Here is an 18812-nt window from a genome sequence, read left to right as displayed (position 1 = left end):
CTACCAACTTAATAATAAAGTGAAAGAGATTGCACAAGAATGGAAGTAATTATTTACTCCATTTTATACATGTAAGTAGACGTTTCTATGGTTGAAAAAATATACTCCGATGCCGGGAATCGAACCCGGATCTGCTCGGTGAGAGCGAACCGTGCTAGCCATTACACTACATCGGATATTTGATTAAGTAATCTTTAGCTTTCAATTTGGATCAAATCAAAATATCTTCTCCTTCAACTACCATTATTATTCAATTTGTAAAGTAGGTCATTAAGCATAGAGAATATTTCAGGTACAAGACTTCATTGTTACTCTCTAAATGATAATGCTAGTTTATTCAAGGCCTGTTTAATTAATCGGTTCCAAAACAGGAGCACTGATGGCCTCTGAAAATGCACGGGTTCAAAGCAGTAAGTTTTGGTTCGCCATTCCTCTAGCTGGTTGCACAACAAAGAAGATCTTTGAGTGTTGATAGTAACTAGATCAGGCAGTCAACTAAGCCCCAGAAACAAGCTAGTGTGGTCAAACTTAGACCCTCCATATTTTCACTTCTAACTTGTCCCTAACGTAATCATTAATGGGCTAAAAGTAATCTAGTGATTGAATATGAAATTAGATCAACAGCTTGTTTCACAAGAATGAAAAAAAAAATGGTAGCTTTGACCTGTTTTCTGGTTAAACACTGGTATGAAAAACTCTCAAAGTTTGGACAGATCATCAATTTTGTCGAGAAAGATTTCACCAGGTAGTGCACTGATAGATATTCAGTCAGATTAAACTGGGAATTTTCTTTAACATGAGGTTCACAGTCAACTATTCAAATATCATTATCGTATACAAGATTCTTTTGTGAAAAAAGAAATCGATGCTTGTCCTTCTGAGAAGAATTTCTTCTGAGCGCAGATCATGTAAAATACCTCTGCTGCAGCGGCTTGTAAAAAACATCGTCGGCGCTCAGAATCAAAAATAAATAAACTCCGATGCCGGGAATCGAACCCGGATCTGCTCGGTGAGAGCGAACCGTGCTAGCCATTACACTACATCGGATGTTATATCCTCCAAATTGGATTCCTGTAATATGTTCAAAACCTTAAAAAAAGCGCGCCAGCCCTTTTTTACACTTGCATATAGTTTCTCTGATTTATTTGGACAATAATACTGATCTAAAGCTAAATTCCAGATTACGTAATATACATAATTTGAACAAACTTTACAGAAAAGCAGAAAAACAGTTTTTTCAGGAATAGCAACTCTTTGTGAAAGCATCAATGCTCTTTTAAACAGGTTTGTAAGCTTACCACTAATCTAGGCCATTTATAAGAGAGCTCACCACTTTCTATTCTTTGGAGGGTTGGCCGAGTGGTCTAAGGCGGCAGACTTAAGATCTGTTGGGCGTATGTCCGCGCGAGTTCGAACCTCGCATCCTTCATCTGTTTTTTATCAATTTTTCTTTGCTGCAGTGAGAGTGTTCATGAATCCATTCTTTTTTTTCTTAACCAGTTAAACCTATATGCTTCATATCATGAATTTTCAATATCTAAATTAAAAAGACCATCGAGATATAACAAATAGACATGGACTACCAGAATCGAGTAGGGTCAAAAAAAGGTGGTGGAGGGGTGGCCGGTACCGCTGAGACTAACCAATACAGAAGAGAAAGACTCAAAAACCTTTTACAGTCGAAAATCAATATTGAATCTGACCCCTATGTGTTCAAAAATCATTTGGGTATCTTGGAATGCAAACTATGTTTAACTACCCATATGTCTGAGAGTAGTTACATTACTCATACGACGGGTCGTAGGCATCAACTTAATCTTATGCGTCGAGCGGAGTCAGAGAGAAAGCAACGCAGTTCAGAGAAGAGTGGCACTGAAGAAGAAATAATAGAGAAAAGACACTGGACCACCATAGGTAAACCTGTATATAAAGTCTTTAAAATTAGAGATCCTGTGAGCCTAAATAAAGGCTTTATTTTTACTTTCAAGTTGGATAAAATCAAAGCGGATATCAAACCTTTGTACCGATTTATGTCATGTTTTGAACAGAAAAAGGAGAGCCCCAACCCTAAATTCCAATATCTTCTCATAAGTGCAGAGCCTTACGAGAATGTTGGTTTCAAGATACCAGGAGATACAATTGATTTACGCACTGATAGAATATGGGACTATTGGGATCCCGATACCAAGGAATACTGCATACAATTTTTCTACCTAAACAAATAGTTTTCTAAACACTAAATATACACCTAACTAAATACACGACTTTTTACTTTACAATTATAATACTTCCTTGGACTCTTTAATTTTATTAGTGATTTCAGCAATATACAGCAGAATTTTTGAGTTTAGTTTCTCCAGGTCAAAATTGGTTTCCTTACACTCAAGTTCATACTGCTTTTCAATATCTGTTATCTTACTTCTCCAATCATTTATTTGCGCCTCTTTTTCACTTAAGTCAACATCTTCCAAATTTTTCTCTGACTTGAGGGAATTGTATTCGTTGTTTTGAATAGCTATTTTTTCCTCTAAAGATTTCATTTTCTCTGTGTAGAATGATTGTAGCTTTGTTATTCTATCCTCATTATGCTTTAGCTGCCTTTCTATCTGTATCATCTTCCGGCTGTATTCATTCGCCTCCTCTGTGGTTTCTACCATCTGAGATTTCAAAGATTTTAGCTTGTCATCGTAAGATCTATTCCTAGTCGACTCGATTTTAAGATCATCAGTGAGTTTTTGCAGATTATTCAGTTCTTGCGTTAGAAGCTGAAATGAGTCTAGCGAAATAGTAATACTCCTCAATTTATTTTCGAGTCCCTTCAACGTTTCTGACTCTTTGGTTTCTGACTCTTTCATTTTTTGGGTAAGTTCTCTGACACTTTCGGGTGATTCTTTGATGTAAGGACGGATTTCTTCTAAATCCTTTTCCGTTTCTATGTATAAAGCGCTCTGATTTTCAAGCTCATTGATCAGACCTGTTTTTTCGCTTCTGTACTTCTCGTGCTCCTCTGCAAGTTGCTTTTGTATCTGTCTAAGGTTGCGAAGCTGGTTTTCTAGATCTTCGTTGTGATTGAAAAGCTCTTCGTGGGTGTACTGTTGAGCCTTCAAGTTTTCCACTATTCGATCAATCTCACTCTGTATCTCCCTGTTCTTTTTCACCAAAGTCTTATAGTTCTCCAGAGTTTGGTCATTTTTATCCATCAGTTCATCCAAATCGCCCATGCGTTCTTCTCTGAAACGTGCATAATTGATCAAAGCGCTCAAAATGATTCTTAACCTGGAAGGTTCGGGCTTTGATATATCTCGTATGTTGAAGTCGTCCACACCACAATCGCACAAAAACTTATACATTATTCTTTGACATGCTACAACACTGATAGAGGATTTGATATCATACTTGAATTGTCCTTTACGCTGATTTGCATCGCTTTGCGAGCCAAATTCTCCGTTTTTGTCGTTCTTATCATTTCCTGCCCTCTCCTCACTGTCGCTGTCACTATATTCCATCTCTATTTGTGCTACTTTATCTCTCAAGGAGTAGGGTGAAATGTAAAGAAACTTATCCAAAATTTGCTCAATCAAAGATTTCATGAACGATGAGTTTGGCCTTGTCAAGGAAGATTCATTTATGTTGAAACCCATTGTATCGTACAGTAAAACTAATTCTTGAGAATCGAGAATAGGAAATTTATACTTGTTCTTCGTTTGAGTCGACTGCTGCGACGAGCGGTAAATTGCACTGGGACGGGCCATGCTTAGTGATTAAGATAGTGATACCAGCTCGTACTACGTGACTACAAAAGAATCATTTTGTAACGAAGCGATTGTGTGAAGAAGAACTTCAGGTTTGACACCAAATAGTAAACAAAAACCACTCGCGTCACTTGGAAAATGATAAAGGAACGCACGTGACAGGATGTTTCTGAGATGGAGTGTGATTTCAATGGTTGTGATGGCAGTTGTATACCATTTGTCTTCTAGATGCAAGGTATTGTACATTGCGAACGAGCAAGATTAGGGCTCAGAAATGCTTAGTAGTTTGGATTCTGAGGTGCAGCTCGATTTAGGGCCAGAGTCGGGTCCGCATCAAGAGTCGCAAGCTGAATCACAATTTGGATATGGATCGCAAACTGAGTCTCAGTTCGAATTGCCGTTTGAATCACAGTTTGAGTCGCAACTTGATTCGCAGCTTAACCCTCAAAATGATAAGAGTAAGCATTTAATACCTCGTATGTATGGGGTGTACTTGTTAAAGTCATTGCCAAAAAAATCGTGTTTCTATGTCGGTTCAACCCCCGATCCTCATCGACGATTGAGGCAACATAATGGCGAGTTGGCTCGTGGTGGGGCATACCGGACAAAGAAGAAAGGTTATCGCCCCTGGAGAATGGTGTTTTATGTTTTTGGGTTTCCAAACAAAATAAGTGCCTTACAGTTTGAACACGCTTGGCAGCACGCCTACCAAACTCGACATATTCCGTTTGAAAAAAGATTGAATCCGGGGAAAAGAAACACCGGCAGTGGTACCAGTCTCCATAGTAAGATTGCAAATTGCAGATTACTGTTGAACTCTAAAGGTTTCAACAGACTCGGCTTGAAGGTGGTTATATTCGATAATTCTGTTTACGATGTGTGGCTTAAGAACAAATTTGGTATCCCAGTACTTGAAGATATACAGATTGATGTAAGAATTGCTAACTTGACAGAAGAAACTACCACCACTACCACTGCTGCTGACGGGGCTATCGCCAGTGGCAACTACAACCAGTTGAAAGAGTTCATGGAATACAATAGCTCTTTGAATGAGGAGTACTTTCAGAAATGTAAGGAGTTGTACGGCAAGCCTGATGAACTGAGAACGTGTAAGGTTTGTGACAAGCAGGTTGACGTTGAGGATGGCTTCCACACCATGTGTGTCTGCGGACACCGTGACTGCACATGCATTTACCACCTCTCTTGCCTATCTGGAAAATTTCTTGAAGAAGAAGAGGAGAAAATAGCGGAAGGTAGTGCAGATGAACTCCATGTTCTACCAAAAAAAGGGAAATGCATAGGGTGCAATAAGATTAACTTTTGGAACTTGGTTATTCGGGGCGCAATGAACTTGCAAAAAAATATATAGAGGATCATTAAAAATGTGTATAAAAAAAATCAACGCTTCTTTGCAGTTGTCTCATTAGCCTTAGAACCTTTGGTTCCCTCCTTCTCCTCAATGACCTCTAATTTTGAGTTGCCTTTAGCGGTGTTCTTTTTTACAGATGAGGATGGTCCCACATAGGCTGTCTTGTCGTCTTCAAAGTAGCTGTTGATCATGCTGAGAGAAAGGTTGATAATCAGGGTCCAGAAGCCTACTACTGTACCGATTGTTCCCACAATGACAGATGAAAAGAAAAATGCCTCTCCTGGTCTTTGTCCGAGAGTCTCGAATGGCTTTTCGATAACATCTGCGACATAGTACTTCAAGTCACCCAAAAATTTGCCAATGTTGTCAAGAGCATACTCATACATATCGGATACGATTGCGGATTGTAGATATGGATCATCTGGGGATGAGGTCTTTTCGACGTTTGGATCACTCATAATCACCAATTCATTTTCGGAGTTCAATTTTGGAATGAAAGTTGCATTGGCAATTTGTTCTGCCTCGCTAATTTCATGTCCGAGGTAGATGTTATCAAATAAAATATGGTCATCCATTGTCCAGATCTCGAAACCTAAACCACCGATAGGCTCGAAGTCAGATGGGCTGATGATCTCGTAGTAATCAGGATTTGGAATTGTTCTTGGTGCCCATTCACCCTTGTATTCAGGGTTTGCAATCTTTCTTGGAGTCCACTTCCCTTTGTAGTCTGGATTTTTGATCTTTGGTCTGATCCATTTGCCACAGCCGTGGTTTTCACACTCTGGGTTATCAATCATGACAGGTTCCCAGAATCCATCTTCTTCGTCATCCCAACCTTCTGGCTTGAGATCGGTTGGATCTGGGATCTCCTCAGGCTCATTTTCATCCCAGTCCGCAGGCTTTGTAGCTTCTGGATCTGGGATTAAGTAAGGAGCATTTTCGTCCCAGTCTTCTGGCTTGGTATCGTTAGGGTCGACAATGAATTCCTGTTCGACCCAGTTCTCTGGCTTAACGTCATTTTCATCGATGATCTCCTTCGCTGGAACTAAGTCAAAGTCGTCTGGGTTGAGCAAAGAGCCCGATCTTGCGATGACACCGTTGATTCTGATTTCGAAATCTTGGTTGGGCTTGACAATCAAGGTGTAGAGAGAGGTTGTCTGCACCATTCTAGCCATTGGCGGAGCCTTGACATGGTGTTCTTCGTATTCGTTTGTTTTAGGGTTGAGGGTTTTGATGATGAAGTGGACCTTGTTGTCTGCACCACACTTGTCAGGCCCAAACATGATAACGTACGGAGTTTTGTCGCTGAATTCGAGACTGTTCTCGGAATCGTATTGGAGGCCCTTCTCACTCAAAAGCTTGATGTAGGCACCACCGCAATTTAAGCTCTTCTGGAACTTCACCTCGTATTGCAACACAAGGGTGTTATTTGTGTTGTCGAAGACGTGAGGGAGTCTGGCGCTGATGGCGTGCAAGGCCGCCTCGGTCTTGACAACCAAGCCTTTATCGTTCTTGACACCATTCAAAACAAACGACTCCTCCACGGCCCATTCTCCGACGTAGGAGAGCTTGTCATCTTTCATGGCGGCAGACGGGATCCATCTCGATTTCCAGCCAAGGTCGAATTGCTCGAAGAAGGCGTCTTCCGAGATCTTTCCTTCGTATGGCTTGTATGTTGGCACGACTGCATCGGCGTTCGAGGCAAGCAGGGAGCTGGCAAACAACGTTGCAACGATGCTGGATATGGTCGAGTACGAGAATCTCATTGTGCTGTTTTCCTCTGCTTGTCTCTGGAGAGAGGGTGCGGTGCAGAGAAGAGCTGTCCCTTCAGGGAGAATAGGGAGGGACCCGCATTTAAAAGGGTGTGCAGACGTGGCACAAATTTCACACGAGCCCGGCTCGGGGGGCCTTCCGGGCGTCTTTCTCGAAAAATCCCTCTTTCTCCCCACGGTTAAGACGGTTCCTTTGTCTGTGGGAACACTCCGAAGAGCGGGCTCCGGGAAGCTTCCACCTGTGGCAGGGCAGTTTATGCAGGGTGTGTGGCCTGCTTGCTGAACAGGGTTGACGAATAATGAAAATTAGAGAGGAAAGACAGCTACAGATACGGATACACAGAGCGGAAGAGTAGGTGATTAGCCGGATAGAGAGCTGTGCACATCGGAGATGGCCTTTCCGAAGAGCTCTGCGCCCTTCACCATTTCGTCCTCACTTGCAAAGGCGTAGGTGGCCCGGAAGCCCGAACACACGGTGTGTTTGTCCTGCATGAACCAGTGGCCCTTGGTCAAGATGACCTTGTACTTTTCGCTGGCAACCCTGAAGATCTCGTCTTCCACGTGGGTGGCCCACTCGTAGTCCTTCAGCGTCGAGTCGGACGGCTGGGCAAACTGGTCGAGCTTGGCGTTGACCCAGATGAACATGCCGTGGTTAGGCCTGTTGTAGGTGACCAAAGACTTTGGGAGGTACCTGTCAAACGCGCCCAGCATGACGTCTCTTCTCCGGCGGTACATGGACTGTAGGTGTCTCAACCAGGCGTCGAAGCCGCCGTCGCCCCACTTGGAGAAGATCATCTCGAGCACCAACTGGGAGTTTGCGGAGGCGGAGTGGATCGACAACTCGTTGTGCATCGAGAGCTTGTCTATGAAGAGGTCGTTGGCGGTCACGATGGAGACCCTCAAGCCGGGCATCAACATCTTGGAGAAGGAGTCGATCCGGATGACTCTGCCCTCGACGTCGAACTTCAAGAGGGAAGGGATGTTTGCGGCGTCGTCCAACTGCAAGTGGTAGTACGGGTCGTCCTCGATGACAAGGATGTTGTGCTTGTTGCACACCTCCATGAGCGCTCTGCGGCGCTCCGTGGAGAGCGTGATCCCCGTCGGGTTGTGGCCCGTGGGCATTGTGTAGAAGACCTTGGGCTTCTTGAGGCCCTCTGTGGCGGAGCCGGCGGCCGACCACCCGCACAAAAGCTCGTCCATCTTCTCGGGAACCACCCCGAAGTCGTCCATCTCCACGGAGAAGAGCTTCACCCGGAAGGGGATGCACGTTTCCAAGAAGCACGAGTACGTCAACTTCTCGCAGAGCACCGTGTCCTCGTTCGGGTTCAGTAACATCCGGAAGATGGCGTCCAACGACTGCGTGGCGCCCGACTGCACGAGGTACTTCCACCCGGCGTACCCCGGCAGGAAGTACTTCTCCACGTACGCCTTGACCCACTCGTCGAAGTGGGCGAGTCCTCGCGACGACATGTACTGGCACGAGTCCACCAGCTGGTCCGGATGCGTGTCGATCGTGTACCCGATCCGCTCCGTCTTGCGGAACTGCGACCCCGGCGATTCCACGTCGAGCTCGACGCCCTTCAGCGGGAAGCACGCCGGGTTCGGAAGCCCCACCGCCAACGAAATCACGTCTCCCTTCGGGAACGCCATCACCGAACGCTTTCTCAACAACGCCTCTTCGCTCAAAAACTCGGTCCAGTCTCTCGTCATCGATGTGTGTGCGTGTGCGTGTGCGTGTTCCTATACGTGTGTTTCCACCGGTAGTGCAAGCGACAGAACAAAACACCAAACACCAAACACCATACGGCCCAGAACCACCAGCACTACGTCTGAACTGACCACACGGGCAACCCCCGCCTATTTATATGATGCCCCGGCACCGCATGTCCACCCCTGTTCTGCACCCGACAGGGCAGAGGCCCAAGAAAAAAGAAAGGCTCTTTTGCATGAGGCATCTAACGGCAGTTGATAGCTGCTGATAACTGTTAGCGGTCTGCCCCGCGGGGCGGGCCTCGCCGTGCTGCGGTGCGACGATAACCGAGCAGACGGGTAAGCGGGGCACTGGGCCGACGCGTCGACGGCGGAACGTCGGTGTTTGCCGGTGTCTGAGGCGGGGGTGGCCGTTTTGGGTGCCCGTTTTGCGATGCCGAAACGCCGACAGATAAACACCGGAAGGCCGGGGGGCTCAATGCACCCGTGCACCGGCGGGAAGGGGGCGAGAGGTGCGCACAGGCAGAGAGTGGGAGAGGGTGAGGCGGGCAGGCAGGCAGACAGGCAGGCAGGGTGAGGGCCACAGCCAACTGGCTTCTCCTCCCCCTGCTTATCGGAGGAGATCGCCTGTGCATGCAGGCAGGCTGGTGGCCAGGGAGGCATTGGCGGTCGCAGGAGGGACACACAGACCGACAGACAACAGCGCTTGCTTCTTGCTGGCACACACACACACGGCGACGACTACAGCGCAGCACACGAACCCCCAGATCCGGTTCCCGCCTCCCCACCGCCCACACACACGCACACACAATGTCCAGCGATCAGGTCTTCTCCTTCCAGTCGAAGGCGCCCTCCTTCAAGAACTCGTTTGATCCGTCGTCGGACCCGCTCGACCCACACTCCAAGGCGGTGTCGCAGCCCCCACAGCCGCCATCGCAAGCACAGGCGCAGCCAGCGTCGCAGCAGGCGGCGCCTGCGGCAGGCCTCAAGTCCTTCTTCGGGGTCGGCGCAGCCAACGACGGCGCCAGCAACTTCAACTTCAACGCCCACAGAAGAGTTTCCGTGTCCGCAGAGGCGCTGAACCCAAACACGTTCAGCAAGGACAACTGGAAGCCGCCGGTGCACCAGCTCTCGCACGACCAGTTGACCCGGTTGAACGCCAGCGTCATCAAGAACTTCCTCTTCAGCCAGTTGGACGAGGACTCCCTCCGCACAATCATCTTCGCCCTCGAGGAAAAACGGTGCCCGAAGGGCTTCGAGATCATCAAGCAGGGCGACGAGGGAGACTTCTTCTACGTGCTCGAGAAGGGCACGGTCGACTTCTTGGTCGACGGCAAGGTCGTCAACACCTCCAGCGACGGCTCCTCCTTCGGCGAGTTGGCCTTGATGTACAACTCCCCGCGTGCCGCCTCGGTGATAGCCACGTCGGAGTGCATCCTCTGGGCCTTGGACAGAATGACCTTCCGGAGAATCCTCTTGGAGGGCACCGCCAAGAAGCGCAGCTTGTACGAGAACTTCCTCAAGGAGGTCCCTGTCCTACAATCCCTCTCCCCCTATGAGCGCTCCAAGTTGGCTGACGCCCTCAACACAGAGAGCTTCAAGACGGGCGAAAACGTTGTCTCCGAGGGCGAGGCCGGCGAGAACTTCTACTTCATCGAAGATGGTGACGCAGAGGTGATTAAAGAAGGCCACGGCCTCGTCACAACCTTGAAGAAGGGTGACTACTTTGGCGAGTTGGCCTTGCTTTACGATTCCCCAAGACAGGCAACTGTGAGAGCCCTCACGCCTTTGAAGGTCGTCTCTTTGAACAAAAGCGGCTTTCAGCGTTTGTTGGGCCCGGCGGTGGACGTCTTGAAGTTACATGATCCAACCAAAAACTGATCCTCCTTAACCCTCCCCCTTATGCTCCTCTTTTCTCAAGTTTTCCTGTTCATTTGACTTTCTCTCCACTTCTGTTTCCTCAACAACGTTGTGTACTTTGTTATCCTGATTTTTTTTCCTATCTTAATACGTTTTCCTTCGTACCTGATCTCACCACCACTCGAAAGACAAAAGCTGATGACAACCCTAAAAAATTTGGCAACCCATATTCCATTTTCACAGATACGACACCAACATACCAATCATCAGGTTCCCCTCCTTATTCTCTACACTATCAAGGCTTTTGGTTTTTGCATTTCTATGTATCGACACATTTTAGGTATAAACTACTTACTTTCTATTCTAATTCCACTTATCAGAAACAAATCGTCATAAAGGAACATGTGGCTCGTAATTCGTAACTCGTAATTACTACGTAAAAGTATATATCTTAATAATATGACCGAGCAAGTAGCTTAGATCAAAGAAGTGTAGAAGTCTTTCTGCAAGATCATCCATGTGATGGACAAAGTTGAGACAATCAATGGGCCAAACAAGCCCTTGTCAAACTTGCACGTCTTGAAGATCAACCACTCACTGCCGAAATGCCACAAGGCAATCACATAAGAAACAATGCAGAGGTTGTACACATGGACGTTGGTGATGTTGTATGCTGCGTATGCACGGATGATACTTGAAACCAAGGTCCAGGTACCAAAAGTACGTGCACTCAATGGGGTGACCTCTTCTGGCTTACCTGCATACACTTTCTTTGTCAATGACAAGTTGGTGTAGGTTTGCAGAGAATTGAAAATTGCAACAACAGAAATGAAGAAAATCCATTTTGGTAGATAACCTGGGGTAGTTGGGAGGTATTTGGTAAGTAGACTTTCAAGCATCGTATATTATACTTCAGAATATCTGCAGCTTTTGTAATGAGAAGAGAGTGTAGTATTTGTTCACAACGACGGGGAGACCAGGACAGCACAAGAATGGAGGACAGCACCTCTGCCCACTCTTCTCACACAGTGTGAAGCCAAGGAACGGAAAAGTCGCTCGAACGTGCCAACCGCTCGTCACGGAAATACTGCGCTTCGATAGAACTCTCTTGCCGGAACACGGAGGGGCTGCTTCTACACAAGCGATATCATCCCCAGACAGACCACTTTACATCCCCACCATACATACATAATGGTACGTCCTCCCTTGCACCTGCGTTGCATCAATTGCGCCCCCGGCAGCCGGGCCCGTCAAGCCACATTACTAACACCAACAACTCCTTGAACCAGTCCGACGAAGCATACGACGCATCTCTAGACGTGTTACGCCGTCTTGACCCGAAGGCAATCACCTCAAACCTCTCCAATATTTGCAGATTGCAGCCTGAGCTTGCCGGTGACCTTCTTGCCTCTGTTGACGCCCCATTGAAATCACTAAAATGTCCTAAATCAGGTAAAACGTTTTTGTGCTGCGACTACAATCGTGATGGAGACTCATACCGCTCTCCCTTCAGCAATCAATACGTTGACGCTGATGGATCTGTTGGTGACGATGCTGACGCTCCTAAGCCGAGTGAGCACTTGAGAGAGCTAGAACTTTTTGCAAACGATTCTTTCGACATTTACAGAGACCTTTATTACGAGGGTGGTGTTTCGAGCGTGTACTTATGGGACAATGAAGACGGTGACGCATCAGCTGACGGGAAGGTAGGATTTGATGGCGTGGTACTTCTGAAGAAAACAGTTGAAGAATCCTCTAGTTGGGACTCAATCCATGTTTTTGAAATCGAAAACGCCACCGCTGGCAGCTCTACTTATAGACTAACCTCGACCATCTTGCTAGATCTCTCCGAGGCGAACAATGATAGCACGTACTTGAGTGGGAACTTAACCAGGCAAACTGAGCGTGAAATCGCATACAAAGACTCTGCTTCACACGTGGCCAATATCGGCTCATTGATTGAGGACGTCGAAACCCAAATGAGGAATATGCTTCAGGAAGTTTACTTTGGAAAGACCATGGACGTTTTGACCGACATCAGGTCGTTGGATGCCCTTGAAGACAGACAAGCAGACAGGAAAAGACAAGAAAACTTGATCCAAAGATTCGAAAGTCTATGATCTGCTTACCGCCGTTTTTTATCTATATATTTATCAACTATGTTAATTTTCTACCGAACAACATTGTTCCACTCATTTTAATGCTGTAATTGTGTAATCACACTTGCTTCCAGGTTAGAAATAAGACCCGGAACCCACCTAGTGTCTTCTGATCGATAAGTGATCGGGAAATCTCTTACATTAGAAAGGACGGCTTACGTAACAAAAAAGATTCAGCCGAGCGAAAATTCCGAGATTGCGAACTGATGGACAAAGTGGAAGAAGAGGAATGATGATGGATAGAGAAGTTTGAAACAGCGTTGGAAAACAGGAACAGCGGAAGACACCTCTTGGACAGTCAAGAGGATCCTATAGAACAGCAAAGACAGTATATCCAGGTACAGGCATGGCCACTACGATATCCAGGGTGTACGCCGATGTGAACGAAAGCAAACCCCAGGAATACTGGGACTATGAAAATATTTCCATCATGTGGGGTGCCCAGAGCAACTACGAGATAGGGGATAAGGTCGGTAGGGGCAAGTACAGTGAGGTTTTTGATGGATTCTCATTACCTTCAGGAGAGAGAATCATTATAAAGGCTTTGAAGCCCATCAAAAGAAAGAAAATCAAAAGAGAAATCAAAATATTGCAAAACCTCTCAGGAGGTCCACATATAATCCAGCTATACGATATAGTAAGAGAACCGTCAAGCAAGATGTCCGCACTAATATTTGAACACGTGAACAACTTGGAGTTCCGTTCTCTCTATCCGACATTTACCGACATCGATATCAGATACTATATGTTTCAAGTTTTAGAGGCATTGGATTTCGCTCATTCCATGGGCATAATGCATAGGGATGTTAAGCCACACAACATAATGATCGACCATTCATGCAAGAAGTTGAGGTTGATTGACTGGGGGCTCGCTGAATTTTACCATCCTGGTACGGAATACAATGTGCGTGTGGCATCGAGATACTTCAAAGGCCCTGAGCTCTTAGTTGACTTTAGATACTATGACTACTCGTTGGATTTGTGGTCTTTTGGTGCTACTATAGCGTCGATAGTGTTCCGAAGAGAACCGTTTTTCCACGGGAAGTCAAACACAGACCAGTTGGTCCAGATTGCCCGTGTGTTGGGCACCGATGACTTGTACAAATACTTGAAGAAATACAATTTGAAGCTAGGACCCGAGTACGAGGATTTGGGTCATTACACAAGAAGACCATGGACCAGGTTTGTCACTGCGAATAATAACAGTTTGGTGAGTGAAGACTTTTTGGATTTAATCGACAAAGTTCTACGTTACGATCATCAGGAAAGGCTCACTGCAAAAGAGGCCATGATGCATCCATATTTCGACCCAGTTAGGGATGATGCAAAGGCGAAATAAATCTGGTATGGTAGCTGCGTGTATACAAATACAGTTGTAAGAATATAGTAGGTAGTTAGTGGTTTTTAAGACACAGGTAATTCTGTAATTTGATGACAGACTTGGCCCGAGCAATACTATCTTCGTGATATCATCCTTCACTGTAGCGAGTTGCTTTTTTGGGTCACCATCTTATACTTATTGCGTCTGAATAATCTGACGAGTTCTGTATTTCCATTCAAAATCAAGAAGGCTAGCAACTTCCTCAGCTGATTCTGGATGTAGAATCCGTCGCTGATTGTTCTCTCTTCAGCTTTAAACTCTAATAGAAGAAACAACAACTCTAGTAGGTAATAGAGCAAAATTTGCAAATGCGTCTTGTTGGATGTGGCCGTTAGCTGGTTTTTTACTTTATGAGTTTCGATCCACGAGAAGTAACTCTCTTTCCCATATGATTTGATTTTGGCATTCACAAAAATCAAGTCACAAATGAATTGGAAAAGCAACCCAAGCTGGGTTTTGTCTGCCTTTGTAAAATGTTTAAAGTTCAAAACATAGCAGTTGATTCCAATTTTGAAGAGCTCATATAGTTTATCGTTGTTCAAAGTGCGACATTCAAACAGCTTGAGAAAAAGCCGTAAAAGGAAACTTGAAAGCTGATATCTTGCAGTCATTTCAGTTCTCTCCGATTGGCAGAGCTTGCTGAACAGGTTCAAAATGGACATCAACTTCTTTCTTAGCGGGATGTAAGAAACCGTGCGCATCTTGTTAAGAAGGAATAGGGTCCTTCGAATTCCACTAAGCTCTTGATCGGTGTCGAGTGTTACTGCGTTGATATCCTTTGCATGTTCTGGCTCAGCAGCACACTCCCACAAAGGACTCGAATGAGAAGTAGTGGGCGAAGGCAGCACCGGATTGGCGTCTGCTGCTCTATTATCACTTGCCACCTGAGCCAGATCCACGCTCTGCTGTGTGCAAGACACATCAGGCATTTGTGAACTGCAAGCATCCACGCATGCGTTCTGAGAAAAGCCGAGTGATTCCGTATGTGTCTCGTTTGCACTCAAACATGTATCCTCAGACAGCGATTCCCCCGCACGCATCTGACTCATGTCCACCAGTTGGCTGGTGTCGCACTCTTTGATCTGCTCGAGCTGATTCATGTCTGCCATCTGGCTCATACCGACGGCGCCACCCGTCTGCAACTGGCTCATGTCCGCCATCTGGCTCATCTCGCAGCTGACCTCATGGCTCTCAACGCCAAGGCCGTTGGCGTTGAGAGCCATCCTCAAATAGTCACCGCATGAAACTGCTACACCATATATCTTTTCGTACCGCCTTTTTCTGATGACCAGAGCAAACGCCTATGTCAGCTCTCATACTACTGAGACACGATGTTAGTAGCTTTTCTATCATGCGCAGGCATTATGCTCCAAACGTAGTGCTGTACAATATCTATATCTTTTTCACTCATCATCTGCTGAGCTGTTATTCCAACCAAAAGACCATATTTCCTTCAAATCGAAAGAAAGAAACAATTCAACCACTGAGCCTCATGTGCTCTTCTACTTCTTCTCCCCCTCTCATCCAAGTCTTGCAAATTCATGTTGCGGAGAATCGCTCCCGGTGCACGGAAAAAAAGCCCGGGCAGCAGATAGAACGGCTGTAGGGCATCGTTGGGCATTACACGCAGAGCCTCGGAAGGCTAAACGAGGAAAAACCTTCCTCGGCCGTTGCAGCATAGGAAGTGGGATATAAATGGAAAGACCTCGGTCTGGCCATGATTTGTAGGCGTGGCTGAAGAAGACAAGGAAAACAACGAAAAGAAAAATACGGGGCAGATGGCGGATGGCGGACGGCTAGGTTGAGCCAAACAGGATTGCACCGTCTTTGCACGAAAGAAATTGCTATACGCTTTCTATCTCGATAAAGATACTATTTAAGCAGCTATCAGTGGCAATTGCTTACTAGCGGCAAGAACAGAGCAATTCCTTATTCCAGCTCGATGTCGTCCTCCTGTGAGTCTTTTGGCGCCGCTCTGCGTAAGCCGTTCATGCTTATTATGGGCATGGCAATAGGATCAACGACGTAGTACGAGTTTTGGCGTGTGGCCAAACCGGCATAGGCGTGGTACCATGCCAAAAGAGCAGCCATGACCCCTATAACGCCAGCGCCAACTTCGCATGAGTGTAGATCGTAGAACCTGAAGATAGTGAGCAACATGAGTCGAAGGAAAACAAGAACAAACAAAAGGAAAAACAGGACCGTGGACTTGACGGTGCACAAAACAAGTAGGAGGGTGAACATTAGCCAGCCCAAATAGAAGAACCCCATTGCGTTGTTCAGCTCGTGCTCAGTAGCATATGAGGCGGTAGCATTGAACCAGGGGATCTTCAAGGTGGCGGCAGACATCCAGTATCCGCCGAATGAACAAAAAGCCAAACCACCAAATGCATTTTCTAGTGAAAACTCCCAAAGACCGGCTACCATCTGGATGAACCCGCCGTAGAACAGAGCAGCGCCGGTGTTGACGGAATCATTGTGGGTTCCCCTGGTACCGATATTGATTAGGGAGGAAACAAACGTGCAGTATGCAAAGGCACTCAACCCTAGTGGGGCGGGATTCCCAAACTTGTGTACCGAAGGGACAGCCCAACCTGGGTTCATGGCACCACCAAAGGCCTTGATAAGGTCACTTTTGACGAATTTCTTGTTGTCAAGATACACATAGTTACCATCTGACGATTCTTCAATCTTGGAAGCCTTCATTTCTGCCTTGTGCACGCCCCGTTCAATATCTTCCACTATCTTCAGAGGAAAATGTTCGTGGTGTTCGAAGTTGCTTTTTGCCATGTCTATACTGCCTGTCATTGCGCTGCTACTTTGGTCTTAGTTATGTGTTTGATCCCAGTGTCGACCAGGCATAGAATAACATTTGAGGGGGCAGAATAGATAGTGAAAGAGAATGAAGGAATCTATCCGTCTAAAATACTAAGCCGACTTTACTTGGAAAGCCTGGTTCTCCGCAAAGTTAGCGTTACGGGAGGGGACATGGCTCAGAAAAAACCTGCCAAATTGTCTGCAAAACTCCGCAATGAGTTTGCCTGATACTTCCCCCTCTTTGCTAGGAACACATCTCCATATATGCCGCCCTTGACTGACGTCTGATGATTCCGCCGGGGGATTGAAAAGACGAATTACTAAAACATGCCCACGCTAAATTCCCCAAAAGGGAACAAAGTTTTGGCATTGTTAGAGAAAGTACCCGGGACAGTAGTGATCAAGTCTCCTTTCGCCCATAGACGATGCTACCGTACAGTGTACACTAAAATAACTGCATGTAGATTGCTTCTGGCATCGTGGAGGTGTGCTCAAAAGATATGAAGTGTATTGCAATTGTGGAGAAAAGTATGGCTTGCTAACGCCAGGAGAAAATAGAAGATTAGGTGTCACCGAGAATTGTTGGTAGCACGCAGGCCGCATATCTCACATATGGGGACCAAAATCTCTCAAGTCTCCAATAGCCTACCCCGCATCGTTATCCATATTTGCTGGCTTGCTGGTTTACTCATATTTTGTTTGTTTCTTTTACACAGTACGTGAAAGTACATTATAGACCGAGCGGAAATACAGTGCATTAACCGGAAGTTCTAGATCTACTAGAACAAAAATTCACGAAAAAGCTGCTCCTATTATCGACTTGACTGTCTTCATCAAGGTAAAATATGAACAGCTTTTATACGGTGATGTGGTCATCCAGAACCAGAAAAAACCCTTCTTGGTCAGAGCATAGAGAATTACAGGAGGCGTCTGAAAGGAGAGTGTCTTTGTCAGAGAGCGAAATGGCAGTTTTCCGCTGAACTCGTCTATAAGTGGTGTCCTCATGATTTGCCGAAGATGGCTTCAGTGGAATGTCACGCTGCAACTCGTTACCATCAGCCTCTCTTTTCCGTTTTTTTGCACCTATTGGACTAGGAAGCAAAAGATCCGGGTGATTTTCTATCTGCGAGTACAAGGCTTTTTCACTCTGTGACTTCATTCGGCGGTTTGTTGGTTCGGGCGTGACATAGGGGGATTTGGCAGAATGGGTCCTAGCCGGCTTTCCGTGAGAGTTACTAATGGCTGCTTCTTTGAAAGTATATGCTGCTGTTATTGTATCTCGTTGCGACGAGTTAGGGATCCGGGAGACTAACTCGGCTGCGGGGTCTGTATTGATACGCTGTTGTGTTTTAGAAAAAAGAGACTGGTTGAGCGATTGAAGCTTGTCTCCGAGGATGTGCATTTTTTTCCTGAGTCCAGAGAGTCCATAAGAGAAGGTACCTGGGATATCGGGGACGGCGACCATTAACTGCGGGTATTTAATCATTTGGGTCGAAGGAAAAGGCGAATATGCCACAATTGATCCGTTTGGATGGGCGCTTTTACATTTTTAATGCAAGCCAACGGATGGGATCCAAAGAAGATAAAATCAAGTATTTGAGTGTGTGAGGACCAACGGGTTTGAAATAAGTCAAATCGGGTTCGGAGATAGACTTGGTGCGACAAGCCTTGACATTTTTGAAAATGGGTGAGAGCCCACAGTTTGTTCGATGTCATAGACCGGGCGGAGCTGGTGCATAGTGTAGTCGGCGACACTTCATACTTTAAGTCCGACTTAAGACTCGGCGTTAAACCGCAGCATTTTCTATAAAAAGCATGTGAGGATTCATGTGCACAGTGCATTTGTAGTAGTGACAAGCCTTGTTGCTGGGTGGTTTGCACAAGCTCCGACCTGTCTACTGTCGGAAGATACAGACATCAACAAACTTCCGGAAGCGGGAAGAGAGGTGCAGAAAGAGGCGTTTTGCACCGACGTCTGGCGAGTTTTGCGCT

General features: G+C 46.1%; 12 protein-coding genes and 3 non-coding genes across 15 annotated transcripts; 7 read left to right on the top strand and 8 right to left on the bottom strand.

The window, feature by feature from the left end:
• Positions 1-104: 104 nt before the first annotated feature.
• PICMEDRAFT_t105 lies at positions 105-176 on the bottom strand. Its single transcript has one exon. It is a non-coding gene; the product is annotated as a tRNA-Glu (tRNA).
• Positions 177-975: 799 nt separating this feature from the next.
• Positions 976-1047, bottom strand: PICMEDRAFT_t104. Its single transcript has one exon. It is a non-coding gene; the product is annotated as a tRNA-Glu (tRNA).
• Positions 1048-1345: 298 nt separating this feature from the next.
• On the top strand, positions 1346-1429 carry PICMEDRAFT_t125. Its single transcript has one exon. It is a non-coding gene; the product is annotated as a tRNA-Leu (tRNA).
• A 119-nt stretch (positions 1430-1548) lies between these two features.
• PICMEDRAFT_17469 (hypothetical protein) lies at positions 1549-2617 on the top strand. Its single transcript, XM_019161617.1, has one exon. It carries the CDS (start codon positions 1575-1577, stop codon positions 2223-2225), a length of 651 nt encoding a protein of 216 aa, XP_019016079.1. The 5' UTR covers positions 1549-1574; the 3' UTR covers positions 2226-2617.
• A 1409-nt stretch (positions 2618-4026) lies between these two features.
• On the top strand, positions 4027-5121 carry PICMEDRAFT_12716 (hypothetical protein; the record flags this gene model as incomplete). The annotated part of the gene is made up of 1 exon (XM_019159964.1): positions 4027-5121. The coding sequence occupies one exon, from the start codon at positions 4027-4029 to the stop codon at positions 5119-5121; it is 1095 nt and encodes a 364-aa protein (XP_019016078.1).
• A 29-nt stretch (positions 5122-5150) lies between these two features.
• PICMEDRAFT_73762 (hypothetical protein) lies at positions 5151-6887 on the bottom strand (the record flags this gene model as incomplete). Its single annotated transcript, XM_019164579.1, has 1 exon — positions 5151-6887. The coding sequence occupies one exon, from the start codon at positions 6885-6887 to the stop codon at positions 5151-5153; it is 1737 nt and encodes a 578-aa protein (XP_019016077.1).
• Positions 6888-7253: 366 nt separating this feature from the next.
• Positions 7254-8603, bottom strand: PICMEDRAFT_73761 (hypothetical protein; the record flags this gene model as incomplete). Its single annotated transcript, XM_019164578.1, has 1 exon — positions 7254-8603. One exon carries the CDS (start codon positions 8601-8603, stop codon positions 7254-7256), a length of 1350 nt encoding a protein of 449 aa, XP_019016076.1.
• An 810-nt stretch (positions 8604-9413) lies between these two features.
• Positions 9414-10484, top strand: PICMEDRAFT_73760 (hypothetical protein; the record flags this gene model as incomplete). The annotated part of the gene is made up of 1 exon (XM_019164577.1): positions 9414-10484. The coding sequence occupies one exon, from the start codon at positions 9414-9416 to the stop codon at positions 10482-10484; it is 1071 nt and encodes a 356-aa protein (XP_019016075.1).
• A 35-nt stretch (positions 10485-10519) lies between these two features.
• Positions 10520-10899, top strand: PICMEDRAFT_157794 (hypothetical protein). Its single transcript, XM_019160961.1, has one exon. It carries the CDS (start codon positions 10662-10664, stop codon positions 10857-10859), a length of 198 nt encoding a protein of 65 aa, XP_019016074.1. The 5' UTR covers positions 10520-10661; the 3' UTR covers positions 10860-10899.
• PICMEDRAFT_17465 (hypothetical protein) lies at positions 10761-11412 on the bottom strand. Its single transcript, XM_019161616.1, has one exon. The coding sequence runs from the start codon at positions 11360-11362 to the stop codon at positions 10940-10942; it is 423 nt and encodes a 140-aa protein (XP_019016073.1). The 5' UTR covers positions 11363-11412; the 3' UTR covers positions 10761-10939.
• A 170-nt stretch (positions 11413-11582) lies between these two features.
• On the top strand, positions 11583-12697 carry PICMEDRAFT_17464 (hypothetical protein). Its single transcript, XM_019161615.1, has 2 exons — positions 11583-11657; positions 11753-12697. Exons 1-2 carry the CDS (start codon positions 11655-11657, stop codon positions 12581-12583), a joined length of 834 nt encoding a protein of 277 aa, XP_019016072.1. The 5' UTR covers positions 11583-11654; the 3' UTR covers positions 12584-12697.
• A 212-nt stretch (positions 12698-12909) lies between these two features.
• Positions 12910-14147, top strand: PICMEDRAFT_17463 (hypothetical protein). The gene has a single exon (XM_019161614.1). The coding sequence runs from the start codon at positions 12969-12971 to the stop codon at positions 13959-13961; it is 993 nt and encodes a 330-aa protein (XP_019016071.1). The 5' UTR covers positions 12910-12968; the 3' UTR covers positions 13962-14147.
• Positions 14099-15226, bottom strand: PICMEDRAFT_73756 (hypothetical protein; the record flags this gene model as incomplete). Its single annotated transcript, XM_019164576.1, has 1 exon — positions 14099-15226. The coding sequence occupies one exon, from the start codon at positions 15224-15226 to the stop codon at positions 14099-14101; it is 1128 nt and encodes a 375-aa protein (XP_019016070.1).
• A 706-nt stretch (positions 15227-15932) lies between these two features.
• Positions 15933-16709, bottom strand: PICMEDRAFT_36252 (hypothetical protein; the record flags this gene model as incomplete). Its single annotated transcript, XM_019162997.1, has 1 exon — positions 15933-16709. The coding sequence occupies one exon, from the start codon at positions 16707-16709 to the stop codon at positions 15933-15935; it is 777 nt and encodes a 258-aa protein (XP_019016069.1).
• Positions 16710-17676: 967 nt separating this feature from the next.
• Positions 17677-18306, bottom strand: PICMEDRAFT_73754 (hypothetical protein; the record flags this gene model as incomplete). Its single annotated transcript, XM_019164575.1, has 1 exon — positions 17677-18306. The coding sequence occupies one exon, from the start codon at positions 18304-18306 to the stop codon at positions 17677-17679; it is 630 nt and encodes a 209-aa protein (XP_019016068.1).
• Positions 18307-18812: the final 506 nt, after the last annotated feature.

This window comes from Pichia membranifaciens, assembly GCF_001661235.1.
Source record: "Pichia membranifaciens NRRL Y-2026 unplaced genomic scaffold PICMEscaffold_5, whole genome shotgun sequence".
NCBI lineage: Eukaryota > Fungi > Ascomycota > Pichiomycetes > Pichiales > Pichiaceae > Pichia > Pichia membranifaciens.
This window is presented reverse-complemented; position numbering and strand designations above follow the sequence as displayed.

What these genes read in the sequence shown, in the direction of transcription:
- PICMEDRAFT_17469 (XM_019161617.1), top strand. Translation starts at nt 1,575, where the DNA reads ATGGACTACCAGAATCGAGTAGGGTCAAAAAAAGGTGGTGGAGGGGTG.
- PICMEDRAFT_157794 (XM_019160961.1), top strand. Translation starts at nt 10,662, where the DNA reads ATGACAACCCTAAAAAATTTGGCAACCCATATTCCATTTTCACAGATA.
- PICMEDRAFT_17465 (XM_019161616.1), bottom strand. Translation starts at nt 11,362, where the DNA reads ATGCTTGAAAGTCTACTTACCAAATACCTCCCAACTACCCCAGGTTAT.
- PICMEDRAFT_17463 (XM_019161614.1), top strand. Translation starts at nt 12,969, where the DNA reads ATGGCCACTACGATATCCAGGGTGTACGCCGATGTGAACGAAAGCAAA.